The sequence below is a fragment of the Camelus dromedarius genome, chromosome 12 (assembly GCF_036321535.1).
Source record: "Camelus dromedarius isolate mCamDro1 chromosome 12, mCamDro1.pat, whole genome shotgun sequence".
Classification (NCBI taxonomy): Eukaryota; Metazoa; Chordata; class Mammalia; order Artiodactyla; family Camelidae; genus Camelus; species Camelus dromedarius.
In genome coordinates this window covers 23,677,537-23,691,978 of record NC_087447.1, presented here as the reverse complement: position 1 = coordinate 23,691,978, position 14,442 = coordinate 23,677,537, and the positions used below count along the sequence as shown (strand labels likewise).

At 44.8% G+C, this 14,442-nt stretch overlaps 1 protein-coding gene across 3 annotated transcripts in view; it reads left to right on the top strand.

Annotated features, from left to right (window-relative positions):
- Nucleotides 1-13,343, top strand: part of EHF (ETS homologous factor) — a 41,307-nt gene extending 27,964 nt beyond the window's left edge. For all 3 annotated transcript variants that reach the window (XM_011000578.3, XM_064492457.1, XM_064492458.1), the window contains exons 5-9: nucleotides 1,670-1,738; nucleotides 1,855-1,923; nucleotides 7,294-7,353; nucleotides 8,605-8,800; nucleotides 8,902-13,343. In XM_011000578.3, the coding sequence (XP_010998880.2) occupies nucleotides 1,670-1,738; nucleotides 1,855-1,923; nucleotides 7,294-7,353; nucleotides 8,605-8,800; nucleotides 8,902-9,001 (494 nt within the window). In that variant the 3' untranslated portion in view covers nucleotides 9,002-13,343. The remainder of the gene's footprint in view (nucleotides 1-1,669; nucleotides 1,739-1,854; nucleotides 1,924-7,293; nucleotides 7,354-8,604; nucleotides 8,801-8,901) is intronic.
- The last annotated feature ends 1,099 nt before the right edge of the window (nucleotides 13,344-14,442 follow it).

The following is a 14,442-nucleotide window of genomic DNA, read 5'->3' as shown; positions in this document are numbered from 1 at the left end:
AATTTGACCTGGGGTGACTGGTGAGTCACTGAGGGCAGAAATGGGCCCCACAGAGTTATGTGCTCTTTTATAAGGGGGCTGGTCTCCCATTATTAAAGAAAAAACAATAGCTGCTAAGCATGTTAATTAGGTTTGTCTAGTCCTGCCCTTCCCCCCAGAGACCAGGGGCTGAGCTACCCAGGTAGTCTGTGCTTCAAGGGCCTGGCTGCCTTAGAGGCGGTCACAGGACTTGGCTGAGAGGATGGTGCCCCCACCCCTACCACCCCCAACCCCCACCACCGACCAGACAGATAGCCCCACTGGAGGAGCCAGGGTGGTACTGGAGAGATCCCAAATACTTGACAGTTCCTCCTGGACCATCTAGACATTCTCGTGTTGCCAGTTCCGAAAAGGTGAGCTGAAGGGTGGGGAAGACGGTCCACCCAGGGAGGATGGGAGAGGAGGCTCGCACAGGGAACAACACCCCCAAACCTCTTTGGTTCAGTTTGTTTTCAGAGACAACAACAGGTGTACGAGATGACCCAACAAGGAGAGAGGGTGTAACCCCAAGAGATTGGGCTTGGGGTGCCCAAACACGTAGCTATTAGTTAAAATACCAGCTAAATCCCTCTGTCATAAACAGGACGACTTAGCCAGTGAGTCAGGTTTTATACCGTTTATGCTGTAAAAACAAAATGAAACTTGGCTGGTGGCTTACCACCCCAGCCCTGAAATTCAGATGCCGAGCAGGAGAGGGCTGAGAGTAGCCTCTATGTGTGAAGAGGGGAACACAGGAAATTCTTGGTGGGGATGAGGTGACAGCCCTGGCCAGGTCTTACAGCTCTTGGCCAGCCAGGAAAGAAGATGCTTCTGCTGGAGACCAGCCCAGAGGAGGGGGAATATGTAGAAGTCAGGGGCTTCATTTGGGGTAGGTGGAGGGAAGTCTTCTTTGAATCAGAAATTTGAAGAGTTGATTGGACTGAGACATGCTTACCCAGCACACTGGAGAGAGACAGAGAGAGAGAGAGAGAGGGAGAGAGAGGATTTGATTCGGAAACACTCTCCTCCATGTCTCCTTAATTTTGTTTTGAAAATTTTATGTCATCCCTTAAGCATACTGGAGAAATCTCAGAGGGAGGGGACTGTCACCCAACTTGAGATTCTCTCTGGATTTCAGCAACGAAGACACTGTGATATAAGACTGAGCAGACTTTTTCTGAAAGAAGCATTCTTAATTCTCCCAGGAAGATATCACTAGGAAAAGATACTCATTAAGCATGACTTTATCTGTCCCTCCCCATTTTTTTCTACTAGTATAAAAATCTTCTGGTGATAATACAGTAAAATGCAAGACAAGACGAAGCTCCTGAACCTTCCCCCCCGCTAAGTGTAGACTGGGAAAATCCCCAGGAAAGCATCCTAGGTCTAGGACAGGATCCCACTGCTGTACCTTCTTTGACTTCCCTAAAAATGCAACAGGTGTAGAACTCCTAGAAAGTCCATCTCCCCAGGACACAGGAATAAAAATGGGGTAACATGATTATAAAGTGACATGTGGCTGAAGCAGAATCTTCTCTCTCTGAGAACCACTCCCTTTCCCCACACCTCTTGCTGAACAGTGAGTTAGAAAAGGCAAATGCCCTACCTGGGGAAGATGGTTGCTGACATTCCCGTTTTCTGTCCTTTGTAGACCCTTCCCTCATGAACACCTGGAAAGAAGAAAACTATTTATATGACACCAACTATGGTAGCACAGTAGGTAACTAACTCCCCAACACTTAAAACCCTTTTACATTTTTATTGTTTTTCTAACTGCCAAAAAGGTATATGGTAAGGAGGGGGCTCTTAATGTCCTTTATCTTTTCATCGCCACAGATCTGTTGGACAGCAAAACTTTTTGCCGGGCCCAGATCTCCATGACAACCACGGGTCACCTTCCTGTTGGTAAGTTGCCCTGACACCCGAGGCTGAGTGTGCCTCATGCAATTGCTCACTGAGAATCACCAATGACCTAAGTTTCCACTTTGCTGGAGTCTTTCTCATTGAAAGGCTAGGAAAGGAACAGAATTACTATTTATAAAAAGTCTGCTTTTGACCCTATATTTGTACATTGAAAATGACCAGCAAGGATGCCTCTAGGAAAAGTGTTTGTCTCCTTGTCACTCTCGAAGACAACAAGTGAAACCAAGTCACTCTCTTGTGACAACAAAAATACTCTTTTCAATTAAAAAAAAAAAAACTTGGTTTGGGGAAATTATCTGGTGAAATTATTCATACTTATGGGGAGAAGGCTATATTTACTTTTCAATAAGCTGTCTTTGGCTTTAGAGGAAGAATGGCTAACAGTGGGATTCAGAGGTCAGTGACTCGGTGATGATGGTCTCTGGGTGGAGAGGTAGCAACTGAAAATTTCTAGAACCCTGGGAATCGTAGGTCAGCTTTTAAGTCTGACCCTGATGGCTCAGCAGGACTCTCTCATTGGTCAGACCACCTGCACTTTATGAATTATGTTCACAGTGGTTGTATTTGGTTAAGATTGGATGCATCTGGGGGCTCTGCCTGACTCAAGGTTCCCCTGGGTGAGACGGTTGGTCTGTTGGGAATCTGGGAGAGGGGCTTTCAGGTTGTATTTAGATCACATTTCCCCTCGTCCGCTCACAAATAGGTACGTTGGTAGGAATGAGTGTGCTGGGGAGGTGAACAGAGGGTTGCGTGTTGTCCCTTGATCTGGATGCGAATTTGTGGATCATTTTGGGTCTGTGAAATGGAGCTTAGACTTGTCACAAGTGAATCTGTCTTTTCCTGGAACTGAATTTAGGGCAGCTTCAGAACTGGGATTTAAAAGAGTGTTTGTGAATGAAAGCATGGAATCAAACAACAACCCTTCCTCCCTCTTTTTTTTTTTTTTTTTAAATTAATTGTATTAGATAGCATTCAGACTTTTCACTTTTTTTTTAAACTTTTTTTTATGTTCTTTTTGTTTTTTTTGAGGGTGTTTTTGAGAAGTGAAATAATGAAAGCTCTTGGTTTGAGGTTTTGTTCTGGTCAAGCCGCTTGAATGAGGCAGGGCTGGGAGCCAGTATAAATGCATCTGGAACTGAGGTTAAGACAGAGGCCAATTCATTTCTCTACTCCCCCCCCTCCCCCGCAAGAGGCCCGTAGCATTTTGTGTCACTCTAAGTATTTGCTGAAATTAGGAAATGGATCAAACACTGGAAAGGTTCTGCGGTGGATTTGCCATTCTGGGGGAGCTGAGCCAATTGGGGTAAAAATTCCATGGCAGTTGTTGCCACCCAGTCAAGACGGAGGTTTTCAGAGCTGAGGAAACCACTCTAGTCACCCTCTAAATCCCTCTCACACTTCCTAAGGTGTCACCTCTCATGTCCCTGGGTCTTTGGCTTAGGGCAAAGGATTCCAACTAAGAATAAAGCTGAACCAACCATTTCCTGAGCCTCAGGGGTTGTTAGGTCTTGAGGCACCTGGGAAACGAAAAACCATAGTCACAGCTCTGCCGCCCTCACAGCCAGGCCACCCTTCTCTCTTCTGTGTCCTGAACTCACCTTCTAGAGTCTCAGAATCCTTAGGGGCCAATGTCTGCTTTCATATTTGCAGTAACAGGGAACTCACTGCCTCCTGAATCCATCTCGTCTACTTTGAATAGTCCTTCTTAAAATGGGCTTTACGAGGGAGGGTGTAGCTCAGTGGTAGAGTGCCTACTTAGCATGCATGAGGTCCTGGGTTCAACTCCCAGTACCTCCATTAAATAAATAAATAAATAAACCCAAATCCCTCCCTCTCCCCAAATACAAAACAAAACAAAAAATGGGCTTTACAAATCTGCTCTTCCTCACTTGCCTTGATTCTTGAAGTCCTTGCCCCAGATTCCTATCCTGTGGTTGTAACATAGGCTGGAACATGAGACAAGCCATCCAGGACCCCTATCAGAATCAATTCAGTGTCTGGGTTGGTAAATTCTTTGGAGGAACGGCCCTCCAAGTCGGACAGTTAATTACATCCTTGTAAAGATGAATTCCTTTCACAACAGTTCAGTCTCTACTGGATGGGAGCAGAACACCCCCCACCCCCCAAAAAGACCTTGGTCATTTGCCTGCATCTTTGGATTCCCAGCTCCCATGAAACTGAGTGCAGTGAAGTATCTTTGTATGTTTTAATGCAAGTTACAAGCTGTGCCGAGGCGAGGCGAGGCCACACATAAACTGATGCCCTGGCTGATAAACACAGGCGGGGAAGCGGGCTGTGTTTTGATTGCTTTGTCATCAGCCCGGTTCAGAAAATGGCTGCCAGTGTTCCTGATGTGCCCGATAGTCCCCCGCCAGTCACGCCAGCTCGGGCTTGATGTGTTTATCCACTGACTTGCCAAGCCTAGAGCAAGGGTGGCATGCTCTATTATAACACTGAAATTTGTATATCCCGTAAAGAAATGGCTCACAGCTGAATCATATGCAAATGCTTCTAATCTTTGCTTCTTGAGAAGCAGCTTAGCTGAAGTCATGCTCTGGAACTCATCATAAACTCATGCCTTGGTGCTGCCCCTGCCCGGACTGGACCTTGGCCTGAGGTGCCTGGGGGCGGAGTGAGAGAAAGCCAAGCTGGACAACTTCCCCAGAGCAAGCCATTATTTTATAGGAATGAATCACTTAACCACAAGGGTGGACTTCAAAGGTTTTGACTTTTATTCTGAGGCAAAAGGAAGACACATGGAGAGAGGCCATCATAGTAAGGTGAGGTTTCAGATCAAAAGACTTTAGAGCTGTGGCAGATTGGGGATTCCACAGCTTGGCTCCCCATGCACTGGGGATGGCAAGAAGAAGCTGGAAGAAATCTGAGTTTTCTTTTGCCTTTGGCTACACATTCTTACATACAATTGATGATGGAAATATTTTTATTTACTGAATTTTGGTGGGGGGTGGTGCTCATTCCTAAGCTGGATGGAAGTCTAGTTTGGATAAATGGCTGAGATCTCAAAGAGGAAATTTCTTCGTGGTCTAGCCAGTGTGGAGGTTCTTAATCTGGAGCCCATGGGCTCCTAAGTGACCCACAAACTCTTGAATTTGTTTACAGAATTGCACGAGTGTATACATATCTGCCTTGTTCTGGGGAGAGGGTCCAAAGTTTCCATTTTACTCATAAAGTTACCTTAATACCCAAAGGAATTGATTCTAACTGAGCTTGGAAGCCCTAAACAATAATTGAGGCCAGTGAGCTGAGAGACACTTGGGTTTTTCTGAATTCAACCCTGGCTCTGAGATAATGGTCCCGCACCCCTTCTGGATGCCATTTGAAAACGAGCTTTGCTTGTGGCCTGCTGGGTAAATGCCACTCTTTGTCTGCAGAACAACGTGGCCCTGTCAGAGTGATGTATCACTTGGAAACTGGGGTAGGTGCCAACCTGTCGCAATATTGTCACATCCTGATGGGATGTCGCAACCTCACTCTGAAACCTACAGGGAGCAAGAGCGGAGTCTCCTTGCGTTTCCTGTGAATGTCTTCTCCCAGGTTTCAGAGAAATCCAAGTCATGTGCAGGCCCTCCTGCTGGCGATGTGGAGTGTGGGCGGGCAGGCGCGGGAAATCTTAGCTAGAAGAAGAGGTTTCTCTTCTAACCAGATCTTACTGAGTTTCTCTCCTCCATCCCACCATGGCTTTCAGACTGCTGGGAGCTCTGAGTTGTGACTGTCTGGGCGATCAGATAGGTGACTGCGTCCATGCGTGCTGGGAAATACAGAATTATCAAACTGGAGTACTGGAGTTACTTTCCCACTAACGGGAGTGTTGCAGAACTGAACCTGATTCTTGGCAGGGAAGACGTGTATGAAAGCTGTTATGTGGCACCATCTTTGGAAATGGCATAGAAACGTTATGAGTTATGAGTAAAACCTCTGGGTTCAAATTGTTGTTGTTTGTATCCTGTTTCAGGCTGTGTGGCTTTAGACAAGGCATTTGACCTCTCTGTGTCTCAGATCCTCCCCAGCTGTAAACTTTGGATCTTACGAGTACCTACCTCATAGGGTTATTGTGTGAAGCAAATAAGGTGACTCGTGTGAAGTGCTGACCACAGGGCCTGGCACATAGTAAGTGCTCAAGAAACAGGAACTGGTCTTCTCTACCATTTTCATCAGGAGTCACTGGTGTTCAAAGTTTATTGAATAATGGACCACACGTGACAGTCTTGAAAGCTATAGACCTCTTCCTTTGCCTGTAGTTTCATTCAGTCTGAAATGCCCTTGAAGGCCACCCACGGGTCAGCAAACCCTATGTTAGAAAGCCCTGATGTCACACACACAGAAAACAGTTTCTTACCAGGACTGGCTTATATTTAGGGACTGCTCTGTATTAAAGTCAGCAGGTTGTCTATTATGGTATTTTTTGGTAAGATCTGCTTTAGCCCTCCTGACACTGGAAGTGCCCACTCACTCACACACACTTACACACACACACACACACACACACACACAACACACACTGCTATATCATTCAGTTTTCTTTTTAACAAGTTTTATTTCACAGATTTGCCTCTGTCATCTCCTCTGGTGACAGTCACAAGAGTTACCGTAATGAGTCATTTGTTAAACTAATCTGTGTTTCCATAGTCCACCTCCATCAGCCCTGTACTGAGCTCAAGACAGTCAATGGCCCCTTTGTCAGGCTGATTAAAATGTAACTTTGCATGCCAAAAAAGGCACTCCTCTGGCTTAAAAGTCATCTTTCTTTGTTATAAATGTTTACATTTTTGTCTTATGTAAAAAAACAACAACAAAAAAAAACCCCGCAAAACATTTCAATGACCTAAATCTCTCAGTGGCTTCCCATCTGTCTCAGAATAAAAGCTAAAATCCTTAAAAAGTCCTACAAGGCCTTAGTGATCGGAATCTCAGCTGCTACCCTCTGCCCCTTGCTCACAGCCACATTGGTTTCCTTCTATTCTGTGCACACCAACCCCAGGGCCTTTGTACTTACTATTCTCAGTCTTGGAAGGCTCTTCCACAAGCTCTCTGTACAGCTGTCTCCCTCACATCCTTCTGGTCCCCTTATGAGAGAGATCTTCTGTGACCATCTTATATTCAATTGCAAATTATTCCCATCTCCACAATTCTACTCCTGTTTCTTATCCTGCAGTTTTTTCCCCAGAGCAGTTACCATCTCTGTTTGGCTTTGGTCATGACCACATACTTGAACAGTGCCAGACATGTAGTAAGTGCTCAATAAATGCTGATTACCTGAGTGGATGAATGAATGAAGATGATAACTGGAGGAAATAGGTAAATTAAGCAGTTCTCATTTTTTCTCTTTGGCAGAGTCACCTGATGTGAAAAAGGAACAAGACCACCCCACAAAGTCCCACACCAAAAAGCACAGTAAGTTGGCTGTCTTTCAGACGGCTCCTAGCCCTTCCCCTCAAGTGGAGAGTGACTAGAGGCCACCCGTTTTTAGGCAGAGATCGCCACTGCCTGCTGCCTGCATTTCTTCACCTCAGACTGGGTAGAGGGGGAAAGAGGCCCCACTTGTTGGCAAAGCAGCTCCTTCTACCATTGTTTCTCAAAGTGGAGCCCCAATGGCTATTTCCTCCTCATTCTGTTACATTTGTTCCAAAAGTGAGACATCCAAGGAATAAGAAATTCTGGTAGGCATGGGGTTAGCGATTTCCTTTCCTCCAGGAAGAAAGGTGGGCAGAGGAGAAAGACGGGAAAAAATAGTTGAGGTGGATTATTTTTCTCTTTGACTGAATGTTGGCTTCTTACTTCTGTGGTGTTCTTGTTCCAAGAAGTGATTGTTCTTAAGATTCAATAGTGTTCTTTGAGAGCTGTACTCCTCCCGCACCCAGATAATAAAACCTTATGAAATGTGTGAGATGTCAGCGACCTGGAGTTGGAGGGGGGCAGAGAATGGAAAGAAATCAAGATGGTGTAATCTGGAAACTGAAGGGAGTTGGACATTTTTACTCTCTGCTACTCCAGGTCACCCCACAGAAGTGAATTAACACAACCCCTCAAAGTGGGGTGTGGGGAGGCAGTTGTACAAGTCCAGTGGGGGTAGAACTGAATTTGGTTGCTAATCTTATTAAAGCCACTGTTTCATTTTCAAATTGGCCCCCTCAACCCTGCAAGACCCCACCCCAATATAACCTAGGAGTTAAAATCCTAGAACCCTATCCATGTGCATTTGGCTGAAGCACAGTTGCTGGTGGCAGCCATTTACTTGGTTGAGGTTCTAAATAAAAGTGGTTGAAAGTTGCTCACCTGGGAAGTAACAAGCTGAAATGAATCCCCAGCAATGTGTCAACCATTTTTAGAAGCTACTCCGCCCTCGCGTAGGAGATCCGAGACCTTAGTCTCTTGTCTTGGCTCTGCCACTAGTGAGCTATGTGACCTGGGTCAAGTCAGTTAAATTCTCCATGCTTCAGCTTTCTGATCTGTGCAATAAAAAAATGATGCTAGTTCATTCTTAACTACCCAATACTTGGGGATTCTGTGATTTGGCATCACAGGTGGGTAGGGAAGAACTGACTGTCTCCTCCTTGATGGAAGATGCTTCAGCTGTCCACGTCTCCGGCCCTTCTTTGCTGTGCCTTGGATCCTCACTCCACTCCTTTGCCTCCTTTGCCTCAGATCCCCGCGGGACGCACTTATGGGAGTTCATCCGCGACATCCTGCTGAACCCAGACAAGAATCCGGGGTTAATCAAGTGGGAAGACCGGTCTGAGGGCATCTTCAGGTTCTTGAAATCGGAGGCTGTGGCTCAGCTGTGGGGGAAAAAGAAAAACAACAGCAGCATGACCTACGAAAAACTCAGCCGAGCGATGAGGTGAGGCATTTCAAGTCCCCAAACATGATAAAGCCGCGCAGCCAGTTAGTCCCCCACCAGCCTCCGTCTCCAGCCATCTTACGCAATGTCCTCTGTTACAGATATTACTACAAAAGAGAAATTCTGGAACGCGTGGACGGGCGAAGACTGGTATATAAATTTGGCAAGAATGCACGTGGATGGAGGGAAAACGAGAACTGAAGCCACTGACGCCTTGAACACAAACCTGAACACACCATGTGATAACCACTCGAGAGCTCCCCGGACGTAAATATTTCCAAGACTACTTTTCTCTGATATTTATGTACCATGAGGGGAAAAAAAATACATCGACTTCTAACAGGAGGAAGGAACATTACAGTTGATAAAATTATTTTGTTACTTTGAAGTATGTCCTATATGGGGAACAAATGTACACAGTTTTCTGTGAAATATGACGCTGTAAGTGGTTGTGATTTGTTTTTGCCTCTATTGTGAAGTTCTTTTCGGCGGCAAGAAGAACAGTTTGTAGTCTTGTGCTTCTTGCTAAGAGAAAGGAAAAAAAAAAATCAGAGGGCATTAAATGTTTTTATATGCAGAGTGGTTTAGGAAAAGATGATGTGTCCTCCGCTGGATCGTAAGCATCCACGTGGTCTCGTCAGGAGAAGTGGGCGTGGTCGCTGGGAAGAACTCCAGGGTCTCAGATTGATGGGATGAGCTGGAAGGATGCTGGCAAGTTTAACCTGACCTTCAAGAGCCAGTGAGTGGAGAATGAGGACTTCCAGAATCCAGGGTGGACTGTAATCACTGCATAACCACAGGACTTTCATGTTTAAATCAGCAAGAAGAATAATGGTGGAGGGGACTTTCTACACTCATTCAGGAAAGATTTACTTGGTGCCAAGGCTGTCTTCCCTTCTCCCCCTTGGATGATTGGTGAAAAACTTCAGTTGCCACCTCTGCTCTCTTTTATTTAAGAGAAGGTCCAGCCTCGGTTATTTTCATCCCAATTGCTTACAATAAGTGGGAGAAAGGGGGTAGTTTGTTCTTGTACTCCCATAGTCCATGGTTTCTCAATGGGCACAACTGACGTTTTGGGCTGCATGGTTCTTTGTTGTGTATTATTTGGCTGTCCTGTGTGTTGTGGGATGTTCAGTGGTGTCTATGACCTCTACCCACAAGATGCCAATAGCACTCCGGTCCCAGAAGTTGTGACAACCAAAAATGTCTCCAGACATTGCCAGATGTTCCCCGAGAAACAAAATTGCCCTTAACTGAGAACCACTGATTTAGCCAGTCAAGATGAAGATGGTGATTTATTCTCAAAACAATAAGAAATAAAGATCTTTTAGTCCCTAGAGTGGGGAAAAAAAAGCAAGACTTTAAAGTCAACCTGTTTCTAACTTTTAAAATGTCAGACAATGGATTGAAAAATCTAGAGAGTCTTCTTTTCAGAACCCCAGATGAGAGCCAGAGTCGGGTGCATTAAACAGGAGCTCACACTAGAACACATTTCACTGGGATTACAAAACAGTGAAAATGGTATTGCAGGAGGAAACACTGAGAGGGGAGAGAGAGAGAGAGGAAGAGAGAGAGAGAGAGTGTGTGTGTGTGTGAGAGAGAAAGAGAAAGTGAAAGTTCCAGGGAAAGTCTTTGCAGATGTTAATTCTTACAGTCTTTCCTCTTTTGGATAATCTCTTTCTTGTCTCATCTTAACTCATTCCAGAGTGAATCATTTCTTGCCTAGCTTTGCATCCAGAGGAAATGTTTAAAAAAAAAAAAAAAGGAAGATAGAAAACAGAAAACTCAGTTCAGGGGCTACAGTCAGTGAGGAGGTGGGGGCGTCTTCAAGGATGGCATTATTCTGGGTACCTGGAGACTCAGCAGTGCGCCAGGAAATCGGGGAGGAACACGAGCCTGTAGATGCTTTGAAAATGAATTTGAACATCCAGATCCCTTTTGCAACTTGTCTTTTTGGCTCCCCACGTCCTTGGCTTTCTCCTTCCTCCTGCACTGTCTTAATATGGGGATGAAGGCATGTGTCAACGGGAGGGAGTGCTCTTGTCACCGGCTAATGGAGTGCCAGCCACCGTGTCTTACTCAGTTGAGGCGAACCATTCTTAGTCAAAGTGTTTGTGATGGATTCAGAAAGTTGGAAGGATGAAGAATTAAGAATTTTTAAAATTCTAATTATAATGAGAGCCATTTTGGCTGGTGGTCTTGGTGCACAGCTTAGTGAGATGAATGACCTTCTGAAGGTACAACCAAGTTGTTTTTCTTTCTGCCTGGCTTGGTCACCTCTGCAAAGGTGTTACTCAGTGTTGTCAAGTAACAGTCACTGAGGGAATTGACATCAGTGACGCCGGACAGCACAGATCTGAGACATTCCTGCATGAAAGACACACCTTGCTCCCCAAGCAAGGATAAAGGACGATGAAGTTTTACCCGGCATTTGACTATACCACGCACAACGAATTAAAACTCTAGAGATTTGAATTAGTGTAAGCATGTGAATGTGTGTGTGTCTGTGTGTGTCTGAATGTGTGAAGTTATTAGGGACATCTGCTAATTCACTCCCTGGCTTTGCCTGTTCATCATCTAAGCTGCCTGGATCCTTCTCTGAGCTCGCCCTTCCTCAGACCTCTAGGTTTCTCACGTTCCTCCACATTGGCCTTGGATCCTTCTGCACCTTTCCATTGAAGAGCAGTCCCTGCTAGGTAGTGAGTCTGGGGCGTACCAACTGGAACACTCTGCAGATAATTAGCAGATTGTGTTATTTGTTGGATGTGACGGTTTCTTGGCACCCGGTTCCTGCTTAAATAGGTTGGTGTATTAAGTTCTCAGCATATCTCTCTATTGCCTTGGCTTGAGTTTGATGCATTTTCTATGTGCTGTTCGTGACTTGGAGAACTCACAGGAATCGAGTCATGCCAACTTGGGGTGTGAACAGAATCCTTCCCACCGCAGTGCTGTGAGGGAGAGCAAAATCCCAAGGATAAGGCAGCATCAGGTGAAGCCCCCTGCTTTGGGAGACTCACAGCTTCTCATTTGAGAAGCTCGTCTGAGATGGATGCTCCGATGGTCACTACACATAGTCTTCTGAAACCCTTCTAAAGCATGGGCTCTTATTTGTTTTTTTTTAATTTATTTTTTTTCTCATGGGAACCTGAGTCAGGAAATGTACTGCTAAGACTTTACCAGACTCAGAGCATCCCAAGCTTCTAGATATTTGACTTGATGAAACTTGCACTAAGCTCTGACTCCCAGGGTCATACCTACAGCTTCTGGAACTTGCTTTCCGAGCAGGGCAGACCTAGGCGATGAGTTTGCCTTTGAACATGCTTGTCCTTCTTCAAATTCTTACCCTGCTAGACTGTAAACTCTGAGACAAGGGACTATATCTTATCAACATTGTTTTCCCAGTACCCAGCTTGAGACAGGCCCTCAGTAAATACACGCTGAGTTAGTGAATTAATGTCTTCTGGAAGACTCCTCGGGTTGGGAGGCCACGTCCATAATTGGGGCGTGAATTGTTTCTTCCCTGGACTCACAGCACAATGGCCAGAACTTCAAGGACAAATTATCTATTAGATGAATACTGTACTGAGAGACTCTCTACTTTACCTTCCTACCTGTGCTGAAATGAAACCGAAACGGGCTGCTTGGGTCTGCAAGTCCGCGTATGCTGTGTGAGAATTCTGCCACCTTCTTAGGAACTGTGAGACTGCCCTGGGGTAAGGAGCCAGTAACGAACCTTTAACCTGGTTTAACCAATGAAGATTATGAATGTGTTGATATGAGGTGAATTGCTGTTTAAGTGTAAACCAGTTCTAAGGTTTAGTATTTGGGGGTTGGTTTGTATTTTTTTTTTCTTTTTGAAAAACATTGAGGGATCTTTTGATAAGGTTAGTCATGCATGTTAGATTTTAGTTTTGCAAGTGTGTTGTTTTTCAAATGTATAAAATATAGGACAAGTTAAAATCGTAAGAGGGAAAGGCAATTGTATTATTCTTCTACAGTTAAAAAAAAAACTGTGCGTGTGTACTACGTGCACAACGTGGAACCATATTCGTGAGGAGCTTATCTGACTGTATCAGGTGTATCAGATAGTCCACAGGAGCCCATTGGATGGATACTTACTGTGTGAACAAAAGAGCACAGAAATCACAATATCAGAGCTGAGTAAACCTCAGCCCTGCTTCTTGGGATTCCATTTCTGGAATAAGAGGTAGAGCATTTAATAAAAACTCATTGATCCTGTGCCTCATGAACCATGGAAATGTATGAGCCTTCACCAGCCGAGCTTAACTGGGATAAATCTTTCTGTAACTATCTGCATAATTCTTGCTTGTCTTCCCATCTGGCTTCTGGGTTGACAGTTTGTGGGGAACAACCCTCCTGCCGCTGTTTTTTAAAAATCAGAAATCTTGCCCTTGAAACTATGTTAAATTCAAACCAAGTATACTTGTTTTATGAAAGAATTATATTTTTCAAAATACGGGGTTTTTTGTTTGTTTGTTTGATGGGTCCCAGAAAACGCTAATAAAAACCACGGAGAGCAGCCGGTAACTGTGTTTCATGCTTCAACAAGCCACCCCAGACTGGGCTCAGTGGAAATGCGCTTAGCCTATAGCAACCAAACATACGCGGTTCCCACATGTATTTACTCAGTAAGCATCGATTGAGCATCTGTTATGTGCCAGACACTGTTGTAGGCGCTGAGTCACGGCAGAGATTTAAAGAGACAAAAATTCTGCTCTTGTGAAGTTTATGTTCTGTTGGATGGAAACAGACAAGAAGCAAAATACAAACAAATAAAAGGTAGCATATCAGATGTGTAGTAAAGAAATACAGAGCAAGGAAGAGGAGTAGAGTGTACCAGAGTATGCAGGGGTGGATTGCAAGGTTAGGCAGCATTAAGAAGGATGTAAGGGAAGGAGACATGCAGATGACTGGGGGAATGATACCCGACTGGAGGGGCCGTAAGCGCAAAGTTCCTGAGGTTCTGACACGTCCGGGGAAGAGCCAGGAAGTCTGTTTGCCAGAGCAGACACAGCAATAGTAGGAAATGAAGTAAGAGTGGCCCTGGCAGGTCAGATCACATAGAACTTGGAGGCCATTATGAAGGGTCTAGTTTTTCTTCTGAGTGAGATGGGGAGCCACAGAGGAGTGACAGAGCCCAGCTTCTAGTTTAAAAGAGCCTCTCTGGCTGTTGAGAATGAATTGCAGAGAGGCATTCAGGGCCAAGTGTACATTCTTAGTGAAAGAGAAGCAAAGGGAGGCAGAGGAGCTCATGTGTGCATTCCGGTTTCCAATACAACATGTAAAACATTTCAAGCTAGTTCATAGCATATTTCTTTCTCCTGGTGCCCAGAAAGTCTCAGTCCTTCAGTCACTTAACTTCATAAATAATTATGAAAATAATAATAGCTAACCATTTTGGAAAGATCCGCTTAATCCCAGGAACTGCAATATATTCTTTGCATACAGTATTACATTTAATCCTTGTGCAAATTTGCTGTGTACAGATATTGGCTCCAATTTTCGAATGAAGGACATGGAGACCAGGAAGGTTACATGACTTTCTCAAGGTCACACAGCTAGTGAGAAGTGGTAGAACTGGCTTTGTTCACCCAGATCTCTCTCCCCAAGTCCACACTCTT